Source organism: Dipodomys spectabilis, unplaced genomic scaffold (assembly GCF_019054845.1).
Source record: "Dipodomys spectabilis isolate Male_0828 unplaced genomic scaffold, ASM1905484v1 ptg000235l, whole genome shotgun sequence".
In the NCBI taxonomy this organism is placed as follows: domain Eukaryota; kingdom Metazoa; phylum Chordata; class Mammalia; order Rodentia; family Heteromyidae; genus Dipodomys; species Dipodomys spectabilis.
The window spans coordinates 1077203-1104202 of NW_024870912.1; the positions used below are offsets into that span (position 1 = coordinate 1077203).

Consider the following 27000-nt stretch of genomic DNA (forward strand, 5'->3'; position numbering starts at 1 on the left):
TTGTTTCTAACACATTTATAAGATTATTTCTTTGTTGCTTTGTATGTCCCTCCCCCACGGTATAATCTCTGCTCTCACTATATTTGATGTTGGTATAATTTGTGGAGGGGAACAGAAAAAACAAATCGTTTAAATAGGGATAGATTGCGACAATGAGATGTACAAGTCGTTATGTCGAAAATGAACTTTACAACTTTGGTGGGGGGGGGAGGATTGGGTGAAGGGGGTGGGGGGAGGCTTGGAAGGGATGGGAAGGGGAAACAAAGGAGGAGGCTGCAATGCTTGATAAGAAATGTACTCATTATCTTGCCCATGTAATGTAACCTCTCTCTACAGTATTTTCACAATAAAATTTTAAAAAAGAAATACAAAAAGGCAGTCAGATGTTTGTTTAATGGAGTAGTAAACAAAGAAACAACAAACAAACAAAAATGTCTCCAAAGGAAAACAACTACAACCAGGTGCCCATGGCTCACACCTGTAATTCTAGCCACTCAAGTCAGACTGGGCAAGAAAGTCTGTGAGATTTTTTTATCTCCAATTAGCCAGTCAAAAGTCATAAATGGAGCTGGGGCTCACGTGGTAGACCACCAGCCTTGAGCAAAAAAAGCCAAGTAAGAGCATAAGGCCCTGAGTTAAGCCACAGTACTAGAAAGAAAGAGAGAAAGAAAGAAAGACAGAAGGAAAGACAGAAAGAAGGAAGGAAGGAAGGAAGGAAGGAAGGAAGGAAGGAAGGAAGGAAGGAAGGAAGGAAGGAAGGAAGGAAGGAAGGAAGGAAGGAAGGAAGGAAGGAAAGAAGGAAGGAAGGAAGGAAGGGAGGAAGGGAGGGAGGGAGGGAGGAAGGGAGGGAGGGAGGGAGGGAGGGAGGGAGGGAGGGAGTCTGAAGAAGAAAAGAAAAGCAATTACACAGAGCAAGTGGAATTAAACCAGTAAAAGGCAACTAGTAGAACCTAGGAAATCTCCCACACATTCAGACAAGTAGACTTTTATAATGAGTGCTTGTCAATTTTGTATATGCATGGCATTGCTCATAAACAACTGTGAGCCTTTTTCAACCTTGAATGGCTTTCCTTGAGCTAGTTGTTAAGATGAATGTAATTCAGCCAAACCTTATGAGAATCATCACCAGATTAAAATCAGTGGAGCCTGAGCCTACATTTTAACTGTCTTGCGAGGCTTCCTTCTCAGTTTTCCTGTAATTAAATTATTACAGTACTTTTCCCAAGTTGGACCCTCAATTTTCTTTTAGATACTATTTTTAAGTCCCCATGGAAATTAAGTAGGATTATAAAAATAAATGACCAATGCCCAGTTTTATAATATGGTTGCTGTTCGTATTCATCCTTTGTGATACTAGATCAGATAATCATACTGCCCGAATCTCACCTTCATCCCAAAAGGAAAATTCATTATTAGGAAAGTAAAAGCAGAAGGAAATGGGGGATTTAGCGGCCTCTAGGGGTCTGTAGCAGCAACTTCCGTGGCGAACTACAACTCTCTAGGATGGCTCTCTCCATTCAAGTACTTCTGTTTCTGTATTATTGGCTTAGAAGCAGACTTGTTCTGTAGTCCGTACTCTATGAAGGTAATGATCCCTTGAGTCAAGAGGGAAATTTCAAAATATAATCCATGGCATCATTTTCCAAACAAGAAAAACAAAACCCTGGAAAACAAGAGGACCAAAACACATTACAGCCCACAACTCATCAGAAGGTGAGCCAAGGTGGATAATCACAAGCTAAAAGTATAGCCAGAATGGCAAATGTTTTAAGAATGGAAAAGAGAAAATCTCAAAGAAGATAGAAATGATTTTTTAAAAAAAGTGGGGATGTTGAGGCATAAAAATGGAGCTTAATTTCTGAAGGAAACGAAATGAAAATATTATACTGATTTTTAAAATGATTCTAATTTTAAAACCTCAACAAAATTGGCAGTCAATGTCTTAAACTCCTGCTAACAAGTACTTGCCAGTCTCTAAGTTGACCATGGTTTGAACTGCTTGTGTTTCTTCTACTCTCTACTCCACCAACCAGAAAATTGGCATCAAGCACTGGTAGATAACACCTGTAATCCTCAAGAGGCGGAGATCTCAAGATTTCTGTTCAACACCAGCCTCGGTAGAACAGTCTGAGACTCATATCTCCAATTAAGCTGAAAAAATGCCTGAAGTGGAGGCATGGCTTAAGTGTTAAAGCACCAGCCGGGAGTGTGTGTGTGTGTGTGTGTGTGTGTGTGTGTGTGTGTGTGTGTGAGAGAGAGAGAGAGAGAGAGAGAGAGAGAGAGAGAGAGAGAGAAAGAGAGAGTCCAAAGTTCAAGGCCTGAGTTGAAGCCCCAGTACTGGCACCAATAAAAAAAAATCTCCAGAAAGTTGGCTACCATCCCAGCAACCATCTCTTCTTGAACTCTCAGTGGCATGGAAAAGAGCCTAGGTTGAACATTATAAACTCAGATCTTGCCTCTCCTCTCGCCCCTGGCACCACCTGTTCAACCTGCCTTCTTCCAGCCGTCTGGTTATCTCAGAGCCTTTCAGCTTTGCTTTCACTTGTTGCTCTGGTTCCTCTTATCTTTCTCCCATCCCTGTGATTTGTTCTTCAAGCCACAGTTCTATCACAACATCTGACTTCTAGACTTTATGCTTAGATGTGCTTACCTCCTTCCTCCCTGAGTCCTTAAGATTTCCCTTTGCTACTTAATTGTCCCCTGCTCTGATGCTTTTGATCACTCAAAGAATAGCCGTCATTGAAGTTCAGCTTCAATAGTGGACTATTCCATCCATCACTAACCTCTCTGAAGGGTCTTTTGAGTCTGGACACTGAAATCTAGTGGCGGTCCTTGCAGGATCTTCCTGGTTCACCACTGTCATCTGGTGGACAAATGTAGTTACTACATAGAGTCTGGCCTCAAACACCCACCGGAAAACCAAAGGGTTTTTTGTTCCATTCTTGAATAACAAAGTACCTTTAAGAGCTACCAGGTGCTCTACCTTAACTGATCATTACAGTCAAAAGGGAATTATCTCACGTCTGTATTCCTACAGGTCTGTTCAAATCCTGTCCCTGGTGGAAGCATAAAACATCCTTTCGAAAATCTTCTCTCCTGGAGAGTAGTAGCACTATGCTTTTTCACAAGCACTAAATAAATGTTGTGGAAAATTGAAAATCTAACTGTTCAAACCATGGGCCTATAATTAACTTGGAGGCAATTTATCTTAATTGTAAGTCAAATGCTGGAGACCTTTGCTTACCAATAGATTTGACTCCAGAAGCCTATTTTTAGATCTGTGTTTTATGAGAAATTTGAGCTTGCAGTCTCCAGATGAATTTTCACTAAAAAAAAAAAAAAAAGAAGAAGAAGAAGAAGAATGCAAAGCACTTCATGGAAATTGAGGGGGGGGTCAGGAAGAGAGAACAAGGCAGAGGAGGAGGAGGAAGGGGAGGAGGAGGAGGAAGAGGAGCAGGAGGCATGTTCCTTGTGCACATTGGTTCTACAAGCAACCTTTTTTTTTTTTTCCTTTTCTTTTTTTTTGGGGGGGGGGGGCTGGTCAATCATGGGGCTTGAACTCTGGGCCTGGGCACTGTCCCTCAGCTCTTCAGCTCAAGGCTAGCGCTCTACCTACCTTGAGCCACAGCGCCACTTCCAGTTTTCTTATGGTTTATTGGAGATAAGAGTCTCACGGACATTCCTGCCCAGGCTGGCTTTGAACCGTGATCCTCAAATCTCAGCCTCCTGAGTAGCTAGGATTATAGGCATGAGGCATCAGCGCGCCTTGGCTGGCAGCCTTCTTTTTGCTGTGTTTTTTTTTTCCTTCAATTTTCTTCTGCCTTTGCCCATTGTCTCAGCTGTTCTCTATGTCTCTCTGCCTCATCTACCTCCTGCCCACATTGTCCCCCACCCCACCCCCCAGCTTCCCTGCTCTGTGGCCAGGTGCCCTCCTCTGGGCTCCCTGCCCTCTGGCTTCTTGAAAAAAGGGATCAGGAGATAAGGGATAAAGGAGTGCTATGAACTGAGGGTACATGTACCCTCAAAACCCATGTGTTGAAACCCTCATTGCCACTGTGGCTGTACTTGGAGAAGGGAAGTAGTCATGGTTAACTCATGCTCTGTAATCCTAGCTATTCAGCTATTCAGCTCAAGTAGTAGAGCCGTAGCCTTGCCCAGGCCCTGAGTTCAACCACTAGATGCAGGGGGGTGGGGAGGGAGGGAGAGAGTTAATAAGGGTGGGGCTGTAATTCAGCAATATTGGAAACCTTATAAGGAAGATCAACCTCCCTTCATTATTATCTGCATCCATCCCGGCTGCAGTCCACACAGAGGAAAGGCCATGTGAAAACAAAGTGAAGTGACCTTCAGAAAGTCAGGGCAAAAAAAGCCAGAAGCTGAATTCTGCTAGATCTGAACTTTGAACTTCTAGCATTTAGAAGGAGAGAAAAAATTAATTTTCTTTGTTTAAACTACACAGTCTGTGGCGTATGGGTAGGGCAGCTCAGCCTGAGCAATGCAAAAGGCCATATTACATGCTAACCTCATCCCAAATTCTACCACGCCTAGAGCTGTGCTGGGCTCAGCTCACACTGCTTCCTCTACGCCTTACAGGCCTAGAAGTGATAGAGGCTTCATTCCTGGTAGCCTCAATACCTTCCTCCCTCATGACCAGCAGGTAATATCACCTCCTTAGGTCCCTCTTCCCCTCTGAGTGTTTGTCTCTGTGTACTAGTCTCCCTTTCTGTGTGTGTGTGTGTGTGTGTGTGTGTGTGTGTGTGTGCGCGTGTGCGCGCGCGTGCCAGTTCTGGGCTTGGACTCCTGGCTTTTGTGCTCAAGGCTAGTGCTCTACCACTTGAGTCACTCCACTTCTGGCTGTTTTGGGGGTAGTTAATTGGAGACAAGAATCTCATGGGCTATAGTGCCTAGGTGGACCTCAAACCACGATTCTCAGATCTCAGCCTCCTGAGAGGCCATGAGTCATCAACACCCTGTCAAATGTCGCCTTTTTGTAGCAAGTTATACTAACTGATGCATTTGATTTAACTTGATTGCTTTGATAATGCACCCATCTCCTAAATGAAATGCTTGGGATTGATGTTTCAACATATGAATTTGTGAAGGATGCAATGCCACCCATAACACATGGAAAGAAAAGAGCAGATTTCACAAGAACTTGAAAAATAGAAACTGTGTCTTATGACGGTAGGAGGGGTTAGTCAGCTGTGTGTCACCATAGTGATGTTCCCTGAGATGATTAACTTAGAAAGAGAAGAATTTATTTTGATTCAGTTTTGGAGACCTCAGTCCATGATCTATTTGGCTCCACTCTTTGGATCCGTGGTAGGCAGAATACCCCAGCCAGCCGAAGCATGTGGTAGAGTAAATCCACTCACTGCATAGCCAGGAGGCAAAAGGAGAAAGGAAAAGGAACCAAAGTGTCACAGTCCCCTTCAAGGGTACACTCCAATTGCCTAAGGACCTCTCACTAGGCCCCTCCTCCTAAATGATCCAGCTCCTCGCAGTAGCACCACCCTGGAGGACCAAGTCTTCAATACATGGGCCATTTAGGGCACTCAAGATGCAAACTATAAGGGCAGTGATGGAGAAGGTAGGTCACAGGACAGGAGTGATGATGATAGAATCAAAAGGTAAAAATATGTATGCTAACTGGGTGCCAAGGGCACACACCTGTAATCCTAGCTATTGAGGAGGCTGAGATCTGAGGACAGAGCTTTGAAGCCAACCCTGGACAAGAAAATCTAAGAGATTCTTATCTCCAAGTAACCACCCAAAATACAGAAGTGGAGCTGTCACTCCAGTGACAGAGTGCTAGCCTTGAGCAAAAAAAGCTAAGAACAGCACGTAAGCCGTGAGTTCAAGCCCTAGTACTGGCACAAAAAAAAGGAAAAGCAGAAGAAGAGTCAGATCATAAGTAAGTCTGAAGTCTGAGATGTGGCCCAGTGACAAAGTGCTTGCCTGGTAAGTGAAATGTCCTGGGTTCAATCCCCAGGACCAAAAAAGAAAAGATTTTTTAAAAATACACTTAAAAATAAATAAGTCTTGGGAAAGAAGAATTAGAAATGTTTTCTCTAAAGGGGTAGAGGATCCAGGCCTGTTGACTCTTGCCTATAAACCTAGCTACTCAGGAGACTAAGATCTAAGGATTGTAGTTCAAAGCCAGACCAGGCAGCAAAGTCTGTGAGACTCATTCCCAATTAATTACAGAAAAAGCCAGAAATGGTGCTGTGGCTCAAGTGGTAGAGTGTTACTCTTGAGCAAAAGGAGCTCAGGGACATCTAGACCCAGAGTTCAAGCCCCAGGACCAGAAAGACAGAAAAAGAGGTAGAGACTCTCCCTCAAAATCCATATGTAGAAGCCCTAAGCTTCCAATTTAATGGTATTGAAGATGAGGCTGTTGGATGGTAGTTAAGAGTTAGATAATCTCATGTGAGTGGAGCTCTCATGATAAAATTACTGGCCAATTCTGTCTGTCTGTCTGTCTCTCAGTCAGTCAGTCGGTCTATCTGTCTGTCTGTCTGCCTGTCTGTCTCTATCTTCTCAATGAGAATGCAGCAGGAAGTCAACTGTCTGCAAGCCAGAATGAGCCTTTGCCACAGCCCATACCTTGTTGGAACCTTGATCTTGAACTTCCCACCTTCCAAAATTGGAAATAAATGTCTGTGTTGAAGCCACATGGACTCTGGTGTTTTGCTCCAGGATCCCAATAGATGACTAAGACATCTATTTTGAGTAGTTTGTGTTTGTGGCACCTGTGGAAGGTCCAGATGGACAAGTAGGGTTTAGATGCAGGGATTTCAAGTTCAGGGGAAACAAATACTTGGACATTTCAACTTTGTCAGAGGGTGGATGAAGTGCCCAATGGTACAATGAGGGTGTTGAGACAAGCTAAGCATGTAAGGGGTGCACGGGGGGAGGTACCACGGTGTCTAGTAAGGACACCTGGCTCGAGGATAGCAGCGGCACTGAAGCTAGAGGCAGAGATTCAGGAAGCAAAGGTAACAAGTGGCCTGGAGAAGGGGAGGTAGGGAGGGAGGTGTGCAAATAACGCTTGGGATTTATCACATGGAACACCTCAATGACTTTATCCATGTACTTGGAGTGGAATGTCGTATTCATGATGGTTCTGCAGAAGGCAAACCCCAAGAAGGAAGTAGAAGAAGCATGAACTGTTGGGTGGGAAGATTCTGAAGGATGAGGAGAGAGGGAAGATGACTAGATGGAGCATCCCCCGGCTGTGATGCAGGTGAGCCACACATGAAGAGAGAGGCAGGGAAGAAGGAGACACATGGAAGAGGAGGCTCTACAATATGAGTGTCTGTTACTGGTGTTCCCTGTCAGACACAAAGGCTGGAACTTAGTACCCTATTATGGCCAACCATGACTGGCAAGCCCAAGTGCGGCTCCATGGCCTGGAGCTCCCAGGTGTAATCATTGGAGACCCTCAGCTCATTGTCTTCCTCGCAGCAGGTGCTGGCCCTCTTGAAGAAGATCTGAGCAGCTTACTATCATGGCAGCCAAAGGTAAGTTTGCTGATAAGCTGAGAAGAGAGGAAATGGAAGTAGATCCTCAGCAACCTGGCTTTCTGTGAAGCTCAGAACCATGTTGTGAGAACTCTTGAGAAAACAAAGACTTCTCCAGCACCGGCCTCTGCTGATGTAGCTAACCCAGGCCCACCAGCCAAGGGCAGAAGAAAGTCTCATTTATACTGATGAACTGCGGGGATGGACCAGACCCAGGAAATCGCTGACGGACATTTGTTTCTGCATTCTCCATTGTTCAATGTCTATTGACTTCAGATTATGATGTCTATGGTTCTCCTCAACCAGGCCAGAGTGGGGAACAAAGCTCTCTAGAAATGTACCACAATTCCTAGCTGCTTCTGAAACCTCAACAGAAAGTTAGAAAACTTTGAAGAATGCACTAACAACATTGCTATAGTGACCTGGGAGACAAAAATAATCTGATGTCCAGCAGTGGACTGGTGGCTAAGGGTGATTAGGTTTACTTGGAGAACCTGGCTGTTTTCCAGAGGTAAATGATGTGAGCACGCTGTGGCTCCTTCTCCACACACTGGACCCAGCTCCTTATGGCCTGCCACACACAGACACCAGCACATTTCTCTGCTCTAAGACCAGAGAGGAGTTCTGTTGAGTCCTTCTGGTGAGCCCTGAGCTCACAGATCCTTCTTTCTCCTAAAACTCGAGGGATAATGCCTTATAGAGTAGGAAAGTCTGGGCTACAAAGGAATTGTTTCTGAAAAGAGCCTTGGTTAAAGACCATCCTTAGATAATGACAGGAGAATTCTCTCTAGAGATTTGCATTCCTTTCTAAGAGGTGATATTGTTTGCAAACAGCAACAAGGTTTCAATGTTGTCTCCCAGCTTCCTCTTTTAAATGATTTTGCAAAGTTATTTAATTCAAGTTTAATTTCCTTACCTAATGCATATAAAATAGATAGTTATACTATAATGTTAGCTATCATTATTCTTCATTTTAAACATCTCTTGGTAGATAAAACTTAAATTCATATTCATATTTTCTTGCTGTTACATAAACTCTGGAAGTATGTATGAGAAATGAAGGACAACAGGTTGAAAGCAAAACTCTCGATGAATGCATGCATGTATCTACACACAAACATGCACACACACAACATCAAAGAGATTAGTGATGTTTTCTCTTATTGCTGTATCTTAAGGCATACATGGTAAGGTATTTCACCATGACAGTTCTACACAGGCATAGAATGTACTTTGATCACATGTGATCTGATTATTACTCTTGGTCTTTTCTGTCTCAAGCAAACTCAAACTGTCTATCACCAGCTAAGTGCTGGTACTCACGCTTATGATCCTAGCTAAGCAGGTGGCTGAGAGTTGGAGGACCAAGATTCAAAGTCATCCTGAGCAGAAAACTCAATGATATTCCATCTCCACCAAAATTCTGGGCTGAATGTTTGGTATAAGTGATAGAACACTAGCCAAACAAGCAAGTCACGTGAGCACTGTTCACTGATTTCAAATCTTTGTGCTAGGATAGAGAAGAGAACAAGCGAAGCTGTTACCAGCCACGGCACACGCCTGTCTAATCACCAGGTGATGGCATGGTGCAGCTAGCCATGTATAGTATGCAACAGATGCTCAGCAGCTGTAGTTGGAGAAGAGCTGGCACGCAAACCACATTCCCTTGTGAACCTCACTAGAGAGAGACAAAAATGTGCATTTCTAGTCTTTAGAAGTATCCACATACAAAGACGTATGTGTTTGTTTTGAGTTGATTTTAAAAAAATAAGCTGTGTCATATTCCCTAGTCCCTTGACAAGCAGAAAAGATAGTGAATGTACTTCAGAGGAGGCTTGAAGCAGGCCTGGCATGCTTGTCAGTGTTTTCAAGGTTGAGCAAGCTCTTGACATCATTATCAGCAACATTCACTAGGTCTTGGCACTTCCGATTCCATATAAAAGAATCCAGAGGATTTCAGTTCAGAGACTAGATATAGGCACCTCAGTGACCCTGAAGTATTGAGAGTTTGCAAGAGATTCTGCAGAGTACAGACTGAGAACCTCAAAGAGAAATGGTGGAACTCAGTAACAAAACGAATCAAAAGCAATGTGGTGTCTTCTCCCAGGGGAAGGAAATAGGGACATGGTGCTCCTTTGCTTCTACATTTGATTTCCTCTAATCATGAGTCAGACCATACTGCATGTATTTAGTTCTACAAACTGTCTGTTAGCACATTCATTCCAATGACACTCAGTCCTCTGCTGGTATTTCCAAATCCTGTTTTGGCAATTACCCACAATCCTATGCTCCACTGTCTGTAATTACATCTTTGCTTTTAAAAGCAATCAGAAATGATGAATGGAGCATCATAGTTCAGTCAGCAATAGCAAAGATTTTAACACCAGATGCACCTGAAGACATATTCTAACTAATGTGAGTGCTCTTAGTCTTCATCCCTCAGTTTCCCCACTTGTAAGGATAGGAATGGGAATGGAATTTTGCTCCCAAGCATGCAACAAACCCTAAGTAACATAGTTCAAGTATAGAGCTTAGCATACTGTCAGGTACCTGATGGCCATTCAATAAACTGTGAACAAAAGACAAATCTTATCACGTCTCTAGGTACTTGAAAATGCAGCCATTTCTTAAAACCAGACAAATGCAGTATCTGGAATTAGCATAGATTGCATTCTAAGGTCAGGTGCAGACAGTCCTCATTTTCATGAATATAAAAATTAGTGTTCATTAGGAGCAGCTGTGTAACTTAGCAACAGCCCCCATTGGCTGGGTTATTTTTTACTTGCATATGCTGTTGTGGTGGAGTTTCTCTCTCCTCACTGTCAAAATCATCGTGCCTCATGAGTGGACAGGATCTATTTCAGCAAGATGAGAGGGATTTCTGTCAAGACACGCTGGGCACTTCAGGGAAACCTTCAGTGTGTCTTAGGAAGAAGCTTCTTCTACTAAGGAAAGACTAGTTATGTGAACAGGATTGTCCAATTATGGAGCCCATGCAGCGTTTGGGATCCGGGGAAAGCCATGCAGAGCATCTGTGAGACTCCTGCCTGGAGGGTCAGGCCACAATGGAAAGAGTAGCAGAGATGTATCAGGGGACAACTCCATGCCCACTGCTCATCTGCTCCCTGTGTCTGTCAGAGCTGGCTTCTTACCCTGCTATTGAATTGATAAGGAGAAATAACTCTTCTGAACAACTTACTTGTTTGTGACTTTTGTTAAAGAACCCTGTAGGGAAATACAGGCATCAGTCTATTTTGATTGCTTTGACTCACACTCAGGATCTTTCTTTCTCATTTTAGAATTCTACAAGGTTTCTGTGTCCGTGAAAGACTAATTGAAGAAAATGAGCTTAAGAACAACCTCAGAATGAGAAGCTGTAAGGTTTTCCATGAGCACAAGTTTGCCACTTGGGTTTCGTAACTCCTGAGTTAGCCAGGCACAGGTGGCTCATGCCCATAACCCTATCTACTCCAGAGGCTGAGATCTGAGGACCGAGGTTTGAAGCTAGCCTGGACAGAGAAGTCCAAGACACTCTTATCTCTAATAAACTACTCAGAAAAAGCTGGAAGTGTAGCTGTGGCTCAAGAGGTGGAGCACTAGCCCTGAGCAAAAGAAGCTCCAAGACAGCACCCAGCCCCTGTGCTCAAGTCCCAAGACCAAAGGGAATAAATTGAAAACTTGTGGTATAATCCCACAAACCCAGGAATTTTTCTTTTTTTTCTGGCAGTCCTTGAACTCAAGGTCTGAGCCTAGTCCCTGAGCCTCTTTGTGTTCAAGGCTAGCACTCTACCACTTGAGCCAAAACTTCACTTCCAGTATTTTTTCTTTTTGGTAATTTATTAGATACTTCTTTATATTTTGGGGTTGGTAGTGAGTCTTGGGTGTTGTCCTTCAGCTCTTCAGCTCAAGGTTAGCGCTCTGCCACTTCCACAGCACCACTTCCAGCTTTTTCTGTGTATGTGGTGCTGAGGAATCGAACCCAGGGCTTCATGCATGCAAGGCAAGCACTCTACCACTGAGCCACCTTCCCAGCCCTTGGTAATTTATTAGAGATAATAATCTCACAGACTTTCCTGCCCAGGCTGGCTTTGAACTGTGATCCTCAGATCTCAGCTTCTTGTGTAGTTAGGATCACAGGTGCAGGGCCTACAATTTGTTCTTTATTGTTAGTTATCACTTGGATAGCTTGAGTGCCAGTATGCAGAATGAAGAGGAAAAGGAACATCTCATGCTTCGAGGCACTGCTTTTTTTTCCAGCATCCTGCCCTTAAAGGACAGACACATTTGTGATATCACCTTGTCTGTAAACTCCAACAGGATCATGCATGGATGACGATACGTCCTCATGAACATCATGTTTAATTGCTTGAGGACAGCTGTTGTAAGCACTTCCTCACACTGTCAAGGACCAGAGCTAGAGCACTCTGTCGCACACATGCTGATAGAGTCCATGAACACTGTGTGCAAGCACTGTTCTATGTGCTTTCCACACATTCACGCCTTTCCTCCTCCCAACATGCCTACAAGATGAGCAACATTCTAATTTTAGCCCATTGACACGTGAGGAAACTAAGTCTAAAGAGACGCCAAGTTACTTCTTTAGATTATCACCCAATATGTGGTAAAGGGCAGATCATTGCTTTAACTAATGATTCTTTTCTCCTTATTTCCTCCTCCTCTTCCTTCTTTGCTTCTCTCTCTTCTTCTTCTTCTTCCTTTTCCTCCTCCTCCTCTTCTTCTCCCTCCCCCTCCTGCTTCGCTCTCTCCTCTCCCTCTCTCCTTCTCCTTTCCTCCCCCTCTCTCTCTTCCCCTCTCCTTTATGATCTTCAGAACCAGTGCTGCTGCAGTGTCAATAGATCTGAAAGAACTATAGCATGGCCCTTGAGCCCAATGAAGCTTCTTCCCAGGCTGGTAAAATGAAAGCATGTGCCCCCCCTCTAGGTTCCTTACTCCATGTGAATAGAATAACCCATAAACTTAGGGAGCACATAACAGTGCCTTGAGCTCTCTTGTGTTCTTAGTATCCTGTTACATCAGTCGTTGCTATATCTGGATATGGTTTGAGTGTGTCAGAAGCTTGGTCCCCAATAGAATGATTTTAAGAGACAGTGGAACCTTTAAGTGGAAAGGCCTAGTGGGATGTCACTACTGGTCCTTCACAAGGTTGTCTTGAGCTTCTGGATATGTGATTGTACCCTCTTATGTGGGCCCCTATCATGATGCTACTTGCTGTGAAGTCACCGGTCAAGAGAGCCATCCATAAACCAAATCTATGGGACAACCCAGTCTTGAACTGTAAACCTCCCAAACTGTGAGCTAAATAAACCTCTTCTTGTAAAGCATCCAGTCTTAGCTATTTCCTTATAGCAACAGAAAACTAATATGAGAGGACATGGAGATAACAGCCTTCACTCAAATCCCAAGTATCATCGCAGCTGCCTTTCATCACCAGCGAGGTGTTGGGTGGTCCAGCTCCCACAGGCTCTGGTTCTGTCTCTTTGCAATGACAAGTCATATTTGTCCCTAGATAGCCATTTGGTACACAAAAAGAATCTTCCTGAAGATGGGAGTCCTGGCAGAACACAGTAACAATAGAAACAACCACATCTGTTAGATCAATAATAATAACCAATCGTTGTTAAGCAAATTATGAGTATTACATCATTCATCCTACCCAACATCTCCATGATGGAGATTCTAACAAAATTCTACTTTTTACACATGATGAAACTGAGGGCCAACAAGGTTTAATGATCTGTCTGTCGAACAGAAAAGGTCAAAAGCTATGTACAAATGACCATACAAGATGATGCTAAGCAAAATGAACCCCAACATAGGGACACAAGAAGTTTTATCTTTGTTTCTGTTGTTTTTAATATACTTATAGTGATTGTTTTGTTTCTTTTGTATATTCTTTTTGTATATTCTTTTTGTATATTCTGCCCTCATGGTATAACCCCTGTTGTCACTGTATTTGGTTCTGGTGCCCTGTATCTTGTATATACATTTTTCTAATTTGGGGAAGGGAAAGGAAATAACAAAATGCTGAAATAAGGACACAGGTTGACCCATTGTAACAATGAGACATACAAGACACTATGTTGAAAATGAACTTTACAACTTCGCGTGGAGGGGGGGGTCGGTGGAGAGAGGAATTGGGGAGCTTGGGAGGGAAGGGATGGTAGGGGGAAAACAAAGGAGGGGTAACAATGCTCAATAGGAAATGTACTCATTACCTTACTTGTGTAACTGTAACCCCTCTGTACAGTATCTTTACAATAAAAATATTAAAATTAAAAAAGAAAAAATAATAATCTGTCTATGACTCATAACTAGTATTTGAAGAGCTGCACTGGTTAAGTAACGCCCCCCCCCAGCTGGTTTCAAGTATCTTCTTATGCCAATAATACAGTTTTAAGAAGGCATACACCTAGGATCAACTGCCCGCTGGTTCATTTTAAAGTGTCAATGCCTCATTTTCCCATCTATAAACTGGAGAAGCCAGGTATGATTTCTCCTCATGTTGCTGGAATCCTGAAAATCTTTGATGTCCCCAAATGCCAAGGGTCAGGGGTCAGGGAAGAAAAGGCCAGATAACATCCCAGTGGCTATCACTGTAATATCAGAATGTGGTCACCAGATGACAGCATTGTCCCTCACTTTGATCAAGCTCCCAAAGACCTACTTGCTCCCAATAAATTCCACCCATGTGCCTAAAATGTGAAAAGAAGCTACTTTCTTCTCCTAGAGGCTTGGTGCCAACAAGGGTACCCAAAATGCATATATTATAGATGTTGCAGCAAATCAATACAATCTCAGATCTTTCTCTTGATAATTTTTAAGTATTTGGTCATTCTAGCACATTCTGGGGGAAACAGAGTTGTCAGACACTCTTTGATAGCCCACGGCTTGTTCTAGGTTTTCGTGTTGAGCTCCCCAAACATCTCATGAGAGGTGTAGAAGTGGATGACTGCCTTTCACATCTCAGGACAGGGAGGGAAGGAAGGCCTTGGGCTGCTCACAGCCTCTTGAGGCCCCAGCCTTGCTTCGATGCTGAAGTCAATCAAGGATTTGTTAACAAACACAGTGCAATTGCACCTTTCCTGTTTCTCAGCTTTATTCAGGCAAAACAGTAAAAAAAAAAAAAAAAAAACACTTTTTTCACGCTTTTAAAAGAAATCAAAAACTTCTAGAAAACTTTTCTGAACATTTACTACAACACTAGAGTTCTTTGGTTTCCAATTAATACAGACCCTAAGACTTCTTGGTCTAAGCTAGGAACACACAAGTAGCTGGGAACACACAGTCCCAACAGGTATAAGGCCCAGCTGCTTCTAGAGATGGTGAATGGGGCCATCCATGCAGGAGAAATTGAACACTGCATAATGCTGCATAAAAATTCCCACAGTTAGCTGGGTGCCAGTGGCCCACACCTGTAATCCTAGCTACTCAGGAGGCTGAGATCTGGGGAATGTGGTTCAAAGCCAGCCCAGGCAGAAAAGTCCATGAGATTCTTATCTCCAATAAGCCATGAGAAACTGGAAGTGGCACTGTGGCTCAAGTGGTAGAGTGCTAGCCTTGAGCTGAAGAGCTGAGGGACAGCGCCCAGGCCCAGAGTTCAAGCCCCACAACTGAAAAAAAAATTCCCACTGTGAATGTCAGAACTGAGCTTCAGGATTTTTACATAATTAGAAGGGAAATAAAATCATAGATACACTTTTTCTCATATCAAAATATTAATCAGCAATGCATCAAAGATAAAGAAATTACCTATAGTGACACAGGAATGTGATTATATTGAAGAGAAATTTTTACTCCATCTATAAAGAGCCCTGGAAGCTCTGGGTCCTTGGGAATAGGAATATAAACCTACATTATAGATATAATTCACAGGGAATGGTCAGATTGTGACTCAGGTGGTAGGGCACTTACCAATAAGTATAACGCATTCAATATTGAGTTCAAGTCCCAATCTTGGGGAAAACAAACAAAAACAGCAATTTAGAAATAAATATTCTCTCCAACCTTCCCTTCACAGGATTGAGCAAGATTGAAAGCTAGACTGATTGAAAGCTAGAAAGATTGAAGCTAGATTTCAAATTTCCACGGTTTCTACAAACTTCTTTGATTCTCTCTGTGACTGGACTTGACCTACAGAATGATTGTCATAATCCTAGCACTCCTGTGTTTATTATGATTTTGTTTTCTAGATTAAAGATAATATAGCATTACCTCATTTTCTGGTTTTTCAAATCTATACCAGTTGTCATTTCCTCTTCTCTCACTTTTGGAGAAAATTCATGCTCCAAAAACCATTGTGAATCAATACCTGCCTATCTAATGCAATGACCAGAGTTCAATCTCTAGTTCAAACAATAAACTAAAATTTAAAAACAAGCTGAGGGTCGGTGGCTCATGCTAAACATTAGATACTCAGGAATCTAATTTCTAAGGATACTGGTTCAGAGCTGCCTAGACAAGAAAGTGCAAAAGACTCTTTTTCTTTTTCTTTTTTTTTTTTTGGTCCTGGGGTTTGAACTCTGGGCCTGGGTACTGTCCCTCAGCTCTTCAGCTCAAGGCTAGCACTCTACCACTTGAGCCACAGCTCAAGTTCTGGCTTTCTAGTGGCTAAATGGAGATAAGAGTCTAACAGACTTTTCTGCCCAGGCTGGCTTTGAACCATGATCCTCAAATCTCAGACTCTTGAGTACCTAGGATTACAGGTGTAAGCCCCACCATGAAACTCTTATCTCCATTTAACCACCAAAAAGCCAAAAGTGGAGCCATTGCTCAAATGATAAGCATTAGCTTTGAACAAAAAAGCTCAGGGACAGTACTCAAGCCCTGAGTTCAAATGCCAGACCAGCACACTCACATAGACACACAGACACACAGACACGCACGCACGCGCATACACACACACACACACACACACACACGTGCACAAACACACCATAATAATAATAACAAAAACAACAAAAATAAAAAACAAGTCCTAAGTTTCTGGTTAAATTAATTGGTGGTATAAAACATCTTAGAAATAATGTTGAGAGCTGGGCACCGGTGGCTCATGCCTGTAATCCTAGCTACTCAGGAGGCTGAGACTGAGGATCTTGGTTCAAAGCCAGCCCGGACAGGGAAGTCCATGAAACTCTTATCTCCAATAAACTGCCAGAAAACTGAAAATGATGCTGTGGCTCAAGCTGTAGAGCACTAGCCTTGAGCTGAAGAGCTGAGGGACACAGGCCCAGATTTCAAGTTCCACAACTGACAAAAAAAAATAGAAATGATGTTGAGAAAATGATTTTTAAATGTAGGGTAGTTGTAGTCAAATTATTAAATTTAATGGGATTGTAAATACCATCGGCATTATAATAGGATGAATAGAGGGGTTATCCATAATATCAGAACAGTAACTATATCTGAGTACAATATTTTTTGAAGTTTAGAAATCCTAACTTTAAAATAACATGGTATCTTGCCAAAAAATTCTGCCCATTAAGTGATTAATTTGGTTTTTTATCTTTTAAAATCATGTCTCCGGGCTGGGAAGGTGGCTCAGTGGTAGAGTGCTTGCCTTGCATGCTCAAGGCCCTGGGTTCGATTCGTCAGCACCACATAAGCAAAAAGAAAAAAGCCGGAAGTGACTCTGTGGCTCAAGTGGTAGAGCACTAGCCTTGAGCTGAAGAGCTGAGGGACAGTGCCCAGGCCCAGAGTTCAGGCCCCACGACCGGACCCCAAAAAAATAAAAATAAAATCATGTTTCCTTGTTTCTGTGATTACTTTGCAACTTTCCTTAGCAGTATACTTCACTTGCTTCTTAAAAATTATTACTGTAAAGGTGATGTATGGAAGGGTTACAGTTACATAAGTCAGATAATGAGTACCTACTTTTCTGGGCAGTGTGAACTCCTCCCTCTTTTTCTCCCATTTTTTTCCCTCCTGACTCCCCTCCCCTATAAGTTGCATACTTCATTTTCAATATGGTGTCCGGGAATACCACCACTGCATTTTTCCCTCTATTTCTGTGCTCCCCTTTATTCTTCCCAAAACAGATAACTTACACACAAGACCAAAACTGCAGAAATTTAAAAAAAAAAAGATAATTCTTTAGAAGAATATTAAGTATACTAAAAACTAAATAAGCATAGTCTTTTGTTTACAGAAATTGAGAGAAGACTGTATTGAATGCCTATAATTCACTCATGTCAATTAAAACTACTTGGCATCATCTGAAAATCAAAAGCAGATATACAATGTTTCAAATACATAATACCATAAGCATACTGAACACACGACTTTTACAGGAAAATCAATTTTATCATAATGTACTCATTTCCTTATATAATGGTAAAGTGAATAGTAAAACTCTGCTGGGAGATTTTTGTTTCTCCAGAAATTATTATTGATCAATGAGTAAGACTGTGGCAGAAATCACTCACCATCAGACGAGACTGTGGGAAAGATACATCAACATCCTCTGCTGGCTCAGGCAGCATTTGCCTTTATAAAACATTGCTTAACTGCAATATCTGGGTCTCTGGAGAAAATGACCTTCATTTCACATAATTTATAAGATGTTCATAACATCCAACAAGTTCTGACAGTCATTTTTCTTGTTTATTATACAACCTACCACAATGTCTGCTCATGTAGCTTGGGCACATCTCCATTTCCACAGCCTACTATTTTCCATGTTTCCGTGCCCTAAAGGAAGACCATATCTCCATCATGGCAACAGTGCAATTATAAAATGGATGATCATGAGAACAAAGGTCTTGCAGAGGTACACTCCTATGTACAAGCCTGTGGTTTTACACTCCATAATTAACAAGAGGTCTACCTCATGTCAGCATGTATTTTATTGGGTACCTACAGAATCCCAGTACTGCAATGGTGCCTGTCCTTAACGGCTGAGGATCTACTTAAAAAGCCAAGTCTAATATATGTAAAACAACAGCTAATGTTGAAGACATGCTGAATCAAGCAGCAGGGGTTTTAACAGGTTTACATACAAATCCCATGGTAATATTCAGCCTGGGCTTTTGTCATAGGTCCTTCAGGAAGGATTAAATAAATAATGAATAAAAAAGCATAAAAATCCATCAGGACTAAAACAGGCACTAAAAGACCAGTCCTACTCCTTTCTCCCCAGATATAAAGAAACCCAAGGATTGCTCAAAGAATTATTTTTTTAATGGAATGACCATGATGTGTTCTTTTGGGCCTCATTGGTTGTAATGAATGTACTACTCTGGTGGGAGATATTGATGGAGGCTGGGATACATAGGAACAGAGGGTTTATGATTCCAGAATAGAAGATGGCCTTGAAAATAAAATTCGGTCGGAGGTGTAGCACCCAATCCTCTCTGGGCCCTGAAAGGCACCATTCCTGTCACACCAACTCACCTGTCCCAGCACCTGTCCACACCTTGGGAGCCACCACTATCCAAGTTTGCACACTGCCTCTCCCCTACTCCCGCCTGCCCCAGACAGAAATCCTCAGTTCCATATGCAGAGCTTTTCCTAAGGGAGGGATGTGACCAATCCCCAAGCCTGGCATGCTGTTAACTGAGTTCATTGAGTATTTGCTTTGTACTAAGCACTGTAGTGGTACTAGAAAATTAATAGTGAGAGTAATGTGTCATCTATGTTATAATTCCTACAACTTGTTGAGGAGCAAAGAGTATATCTGTAAAGTAATCCATGTGCAGTTTCAAGACAGACATTACAAATATATGTCCGGTTTCTTAAAATCTTGCTCTATAGGCAGATATATTCTATAAAACATATAATGCTAAGTGAAATGAACGCCAAGACATGGACACAAGAGGTTTTTTTGTTGTTGTTATTTATAATGTGATTTTTTTTTGTTTCTTTTGTATGTTCTTCCTCCTATGGTATATCCCCTATTGTAACTGCATTTGACTGGTAGTGTGTGTGTGTGTGTGTGTGTGTGTTTGTGTTTATTGAATTAGGGAAGGAAAGGGGAACAACAGAAAGGAGACAAAGGACAAGAGGGGAACCAATGAAACAATGGTATTCACAAGACAATATGTTGGAAATGATCTGTACAACTTGGGGGGATTGGAGAGAGGGAAAGTAGAAGAAAATTGAGGGAAGTTTGATGACAAATGTACTCATTACCTTACTTATATAACTATAATCCCTCTGTACATCACCTTGACAATTTAAAAAAAATTTAAAAGACCTAAAAAGAATAGATATGTGTATATGTGTGTATATACAGACACACGTGTATATATACATATATATTCATACATATGTATATATACACATGTGTCTGTATATACACACATATACATATATATACAGAAACGTGTGTGTGTGTGTTTGCGCGCGCGCACGCGTGTGTGTGACCTAAACTGAATTACAATGATCTTTTGTTCTGGATGATAACCAGCACTTATTTTCTAAAAGGTGTTTCAGAAACTGATCATGCCTAATCTTTAAAATTTAATTCACTGACAATGAAAGCATATAACTATTGACTTTAATCTGTGATTAAGCCTGTCCTCTTTATGTATGTATCTCATGAAAGAATTAGGTCTTCATGACTATGTTCCCATATTCCTTCTCTTTTTTTTTTTTTTGGTCAGTCATGGGGCTTGAACTCTGGCCTAGGTGCTGTCCCTGAGCTCTTCAGCTCAAGGCTAGCACTCTACCACTTGAGCCACAGTGCCACTTCCAGTTTCTCATGGTTTATTGGAGATAAGAGTCTTATGGACTTTCCTGCCCTGGCTGGCTTTGAACCATAATCTTCAGATCTCAGCCTCCTGAGTAGCTAGGATTACAGGCGTGAGCCACCGGTGCCGGTTCCATATTCCTTCTTTCCACGAGAGACCACAGCCTATCTGGAGAGAACTGATGAAGCTGTGTATTGGTGACTGCTGAGTTCTGATTGGCAGAACATAAATCTGCCTGAAGCAAACACACTGTGCTTGAGAAGGAAGGCTATTCAGGAAGCAAATTCTGAGAAGAGGGGCCCTAGGAGGGTATTGTGATAATCTATTTCACGTGTCAACAGGATGAGAATTATAGTATCCAGATGTGTGGCTGACCAGCAGTCAAGCTGATTCTGTGAAAGGATTTCGTATTTATGATCAGTATCTACAGTTAATTGGCTGTAAGCAGATTATCTGATAATGTGGGCAAGCCTCATCCAAACAGTTGAAGGCCCTAACTAAAAGCAAATACTAAAAAGTAAATTTTTTTAAAAAATTTAAAAAGCAAAGACTGCAATCAACCCAGAAAATAACCGAAATTCTGCTTGATTTCGAGCCTGTCCTATAGATTTTTAGACTTGACAAATCTACAATCACATCAGACAATTCCTGTAACGAATCTCTTTCTCTCTTCCCTTTCTTGTCTTCTCTTCTTCTCCCTTCCCCTCTTTACCTTTCCCTTTCTCCTTCCCTCCTCCCTCCACACCCTCCTTCCTCCTCTTGTTCCTCTTCCTCCTCCTCTTCTTTTTCTTCTCTCTATGTCTGTCTCTTTCTCTCTCTCCCTCTTTCACTGGTTCTATTTCTTTTCTGGAAAATGTCAACTAGTACAGAATTCATTCAGTAAAAAACATAGGCAGTGACTAAGACTAAGAGATTAAGTGGGGAGGTGGGATTTGCTGGATTGCTCTGAATGGGAAGAATTAGTCCACCATCGTGGGGTTCTTTTCTCAGAGTGCTATCCTAGGAAAAACTCTGGGCTGTCGAGTGGCCTACAGTGGCAGTAGGGGGATGGAAGATGGGCTTTTGGGGTCTTTAATTGAAAACTTAGTATCTTCAAATATACATAAATGCATCAATCAAAACATGGTAGATTCCGAGGGAACTCAAATGATGTAATTCCTTAGAAAGTTTAACTCACCTCTTACTAAATGAATACCAGGAAATGGGCACTCTGAAAAAGGTGGGAGGGGCCAAGGGAAGGGTTAGACAAATGAAGAGAAGTGGGGTGTGAGGGGCGAGAATGCAGACAAGACTTCAATGTACATCCTACAAAATTAAGAAGAGTGAGGAAGAGGTGGGATTGGGAAGGGTGGATGAGAACGTTGAAAGGGGTGACATTGATCAGGATGCATTGTATTCACAAACTGCCTTGTTGACTGGCAATCCTTTCGTGCAACTACTTAAAGATTTAAAAATTCTTAAAATAAAGCCTGTTATCCCCAAAGGCAGTTGTTTTGTTTTCATCTTTATCAAGAGAAACTCGAGATTAAGCTCCATACTGCAGAGAGTCACCAAAATCAAGTCAATGGCAGCAGCCATGCCTGGCAAAAGCAATGAGGCTGGTGCAGACAGGGTACCCCAGGATCACCCTATTGTCAGTTGACCTGTCCCATGGGTGAGGATTTGGCTACTACGTGGGGATGTTGGAAAATTATGAATTGCTTTTATGTATGTGGACAGTCCTGCATGAGCTCAAGAAGAGTTTGTGCTACAATCTATTAAAACATAGTGCTCCTGGGGCACTGTTACTAGACCAAAATCAATGGAAGCATTTGGAGGGAAATAGCTGCTGTGGGTAGATTGTGAGCTTAAGTACTGTTTTTTGTATCATGTAACTCCCATGTCTTTATTCACTATTCAAAAGCATCAGTACCCACAGCAGCTACACCAGGCCTAGTAGCTAGCCTATAATGAGGTTTTTATGTTGTACTGCAAGGTATTAATACAGGAAAATCCAAGTAAAATTATCATTTTTATTGCAACCAATTGAGAATTGGTTCCTTGCTTTGAAGTTGAAACTATTTCAAAAACTCTTCATAGGCTTTAACACAAATAAGCACACAGGGCCCAGAAAGAGCCTTGCTGCTCAATGATGACTCATTCTGTTTGTGACTAATGGAGCATAAATCTCACAGAACAGAGCTCACTTATGCTCCTGCATCTGGGCTAGAGAAGGACCAAAGCAATAAGAATTTCAATACAGGGTCTCTTTTGAAGTTAGCATCATTGTAGACTGTTGGTTTTTTTACTCCTCTCAAAATGGAGTCACCAAAACAAAATCCAGATTAATATTTTACAAATGATTGTATGGACTCTTTGACACATACTACTGACACATCAATATAAACTAATGCCTGCATCTGAAATGTATAAGCACATGCATGTGCACTCTCTCTCTCTATCTTGTCTCCTTGCTTCTTTCTCATTCTTTCTCTCTCTTCCTTTCTTCCTCTGTCTCTCCATGCTCAAGCATCTACCTCCCTTACTTCAACTTCCACACTCTTTCCTATCATTAGACAATCATCAGAATCAAAATCCATTACCAAATCTAGAGCACAAATGTCCAGATGAGTTACCTACATTAGATTCCAGAACTGAGAAAGGAGAGCAGACAACATTTCTCCCCTAGATTCTGAAATATCTCCACCCCAGGTATTCTCTGGGAATGAATGTTCATTGCCTTACTCATGTAACTGTAACCCCTCTGCGCAGCATCTTTACAATAAAAAAGACTCCAGTAGCAGAAGTTGTTTTCATGCAGGAAATAACAGGAATATCTGTGAGTCATTAATCTTTGGGGAGCAGTGACGTTTTGGATCCTTCAAGGTTTGCTATTCAGCAAGAATTAATTCGACCTATCCAGTGTCTTATACTGCACCTGCCATGTGCCAGTCAGTGTCAACACAGCAGTCGATACAACAATGGACAAGACACAAGGGGCTCTGCCCTAAAGAAACCTTCTGCTTACTCGTGGTTTAAAAAAAAAATCTAAGGCAGGCGCCGGTGGCTCACGCCTGTAATCCTAGCTACTCAGGAGGCTGAGCTCTGAGGACTGCGGTTCAAAGCCAGCCCGGGCAGGAAAGTCCGTGAAACTCTTATCTCCAATAAACCACCAGAAAACCGGAAGTGGCGCTGTAGCTCAAGTGGTAGAGTGCTCGCCTTTAGCTGAAGAGCTGAGGGATAGTGCTCAGGCCCAGAGTTCAAGCCCCACGACCGACCAAAAAAAAAATCTTGCATGAGCAAAATCTAGTCAGGCTCCTCCAAACTTCCTTCTCAAATAAGCATTGACAGCCTATAAAGACTTGTACAAACACTAACGTAGTTCCTAACAGTTAATGCTCAAATCTCTGACATGATTCTAGGACCCATGAAAGGAGCTTCATGAGAAAATTTCTCAGGACCAAAGAATTTCTTATAAGCCTGGCACCAGTGGCTCACGCCTGTAATTCTAGCTACTCAGAAGGCTGAGATCTGAGGATCATGGTGCAAAACCAGCTCAGGCAGGAAAGTCCATGTGACTCTTATCTCCAATTAACCACTAGAAAACCAGAAGTGGTGGTGTGGCTCAAGTGGTAGAGCACTAGCCTTGAGCTAAAGAGCTCAGGGACATTGCTTAGGCCCAGAGTTCAAGCACCATGTGACTGATTTTTAAAAAAAGAAGAATTAGCCGGGCGCTGGTGGCTCACGCCTGTAATCCTAGCTACTCAGGAGGCTGAGATCTGAGGATCACGGTTCAAAGCCAGCCCGGGCAGGAAAGGCCGTGAGACTCCTATCTCCAATAAACCACCAGAAAACCGGAAGTGGCGCTCTAGCTCAAGTGGTAGAGCGCTCGCCTTGAGCTGAAGAGCTGAGGGACAGCGTTCAGGCCCAGAGTTCAAGCCCCAAGACCGACAAAAAAAAAAAAATTCCTACAGGTTACAGCCAACACCTGAGGGTAAGGTCCTGGCTCACAATTCCTATGGCAGGGAGCAGCCTATGCTCACTAAAGTTGTCAAACCCAGATTGATTTACACTCACAAATCCCTACCTCTTCCCACTGCTTATAATTTGTCAGGTGTCTTGGCTCTGGCTCATCTTCCTTCTGACTCCCTCATTTGTTTTTTTTTTTTTGGGGGGGGGGAGTCTAGTTGTGGGGCCTGAACTCTGGGCCTGGCCACTGTCCCTCAGCTCTTCAGCTCAAGGCTAGAGCTCTACCACTTGAGCCACAGCACCACTTCTGGCTTTTTTCATTTTGCTTATGTCAAACCCAGGGCCTCAGGCATGCAAGGCAAGTGCTCTACCACTGAGCCATCTTCCCAGCCCCTGACTCCCTCATTTGTACCTTAAAACACCCAAGCACCTTAAAGCTGAATTTAGCTCCTATTAGATTCTTCTCTTCATTGTAGTGTATGTTACTGATCAAATCTTTACAACTTTAATTAGTGTTTGATCTTATTTATCTTTGACAGAACCAAGACAAGCTGTCATTCAAGGAGATTCCATCAAAGGGAATCTTCAGCTAGTTCAGGATAAGATCAACTATGCCACAATGAAAACCATCCTCACAGTCAACTTTTACCCAGGGAAGATATTTCTCACCCATGTGACTCCAGTGGCTGCCCTCAGACCATACCATTTCATGATTGGTTCTACTCCTCAATGTGCTCTGCTCAGAAGATGGAAGGGTTGAGCTGAGATTCACACTGCTGTGAGAGATGCTACCATTTCCCTCATATGGCAGTGGCCAAAATGTGTCACAACAGATTGGCTAGGAGGTATCATCTGTCCTAGATTCAGGACTACAATGGCAGCATGATTCCAGGACCTGAAGATGGATAAAGGTAGACAGGATAGGGTGAATGGCTCAGATTAAAGGAATCATCTCCCGGTTTCATGCTTTATGAGGTGTAATCCAGACAGTTGAGGTACTCTTTGCCTTTGCAAAAGTGTACATGTCCCATCACCCTCTCCTCTTTCGCCTGTAAATACTTGATCTTTGCTGAGACTGAAACAACATACACATATCCCCTCCAAAAAATCAGCATTGTCATAAGAGGAACAGGGGAAATAATTTTATAAGGAGGAATCAAAAATAATAATGCAGGGCCAGGTGCTGGTATATTACACCTGAATCCAAGCTACTCAGGAGGTCTGAGGATTGCAGTTCATAGCCAGCCTGGGAGAAAAAATAACAATAATCCAGGAAACTCTTATCTCCAATAAACTAATAAAAAGTTAAGAGTGAAGGTGTGACTCAAGCAGTAGGGCACCAGCTTTGCGCAAAAAAGCAAGAGGCCCTGGTTCAAGCCTCAGTTCCAGATGTAAAAAAATAAGAATTTTGAAAGGGAGAAGGTTAAAGGGGGTGACATTGTTTAAGATACATTATATTTCCAAACTGTTTTATGAAGTGGCAACTCAATATACTCCTACTTAAAGATAACAAAAAAATTCAAAAAAATTATAAAGGAAAGAAAGACTTATTATTAGAAAATTAAGAATATACTTGAATCTCAGGGCTGGCAAGGTGGCTCAGTGGTAGAGTGCTTGCCTTGCATGCATGAGGCCCTGGGTTTGATTCCTCAGCACCACATAAGCAGAAAAAGCTGGAGGTGGTGCTGTGGCTCAAATGGTATGGCACTGTCCTTGAGCTGAAGAGCTCAGGGACAGTTCCCAGGCCCAGAGTTCAGGCCCCACGACCAACAACCACAACAACAACAACAACAAAAGAATATACTTGAATCCCAACTTTGACAAATTAAGTAAGAAAGGTAAACAGAAAAGAGCTGGTTTTCTACTAATATTCCAAGTCTGCTTCCTAACTCAGATAAGACAAGGCTGGAAAAACTTTCCAAAAACAAAGTTTACAAGAATGCTTGGAAAATGCAACTTAACTTTACACTCAACTCATGTTAGACAAAAATGGAAAAACTTGCCATTGTATGCTTGGAAAATGCAATGTAACCTTCAAATCAACAGATACACCAGGCAAAAATTCTAAAACAACAAGGGAACTAGCAAGCCTATCAATGCCTCTGAATTAATTGCAAATACTTGCAAGCAAGCCAATACATTGCTCCAAAGGAAGGAGTTTCATTTTCTCTAAAAGAAAAAACTATAAATATTCTTCAACTTTTCTAAAATAGTGATTCTGTAAGTAATTGAAACCCAACTAAATGAGGAATTGATCCTAGGGGAATGAATTTATTGCCCTTCTACATTAAGAATCAATTGTCAATACCTATTAAGATTTTTTTAAATATTCACACCTACTCATTAGCTAATTCCATATTAGGGGCTTATCTTTAGTAAATAAACTGCTTTTGAGGAATAAAATAAAATTTTAAGCACAAAGATACTCATTTTCCTGAACAATTAGAAATAATATAGTTATTCTATCAAGAGAGGCAAGCAGACTATTTGGAAGATTGTATGTCCATCACAATAAACTAACTAATACATTGCTCAACAGATCTGCCCTTTGAAAAGGACACTCAGTACCATCATTCTCGTTATTCAGTAACTATTTTTGGTAATCAATGTATTAATGTAGAACATGCCTTTTTATTGTATTCTTTTTCATATACAAACATGTGTTGTAAGTAATCTTTTAGTCAATGACATATGTTGGTAGTCCCATTGGATTAAAATGGATCTTTAAAAATTCCTTTCACCTGGTGGCATTTGATCTGTCCTAATATTGCAGCACAGCATATTTAACTTGTGTGGATTCTTCTGTAAACAAATTTACTGCA

At 41.9% G+C, this 27000-nt stretch overlaps 1 protein-coding gene across 1 annotated transcript in view; it reads left to right on the forward strand.

The window, feature by feature from the left end:
* Positions 1-7370: 7370 nt before the first annotated feature.
* LOC122124476 (ral guanine nucleotide dissociation stimulator-like) overlaps positions 7371-27000 on the forward strand; it is a 50133-nt gene continuing 30503 nt past the window's right edge. The window contains exon 1 of the mRNA XM_042699197.1: positions 7371-7523. Coding sequence (XP_042555131.1) covers positions 7371-7523 — 153 coding nt within the window. The remainder of the gene's footprint in view (positions 7524-27000) is intronic.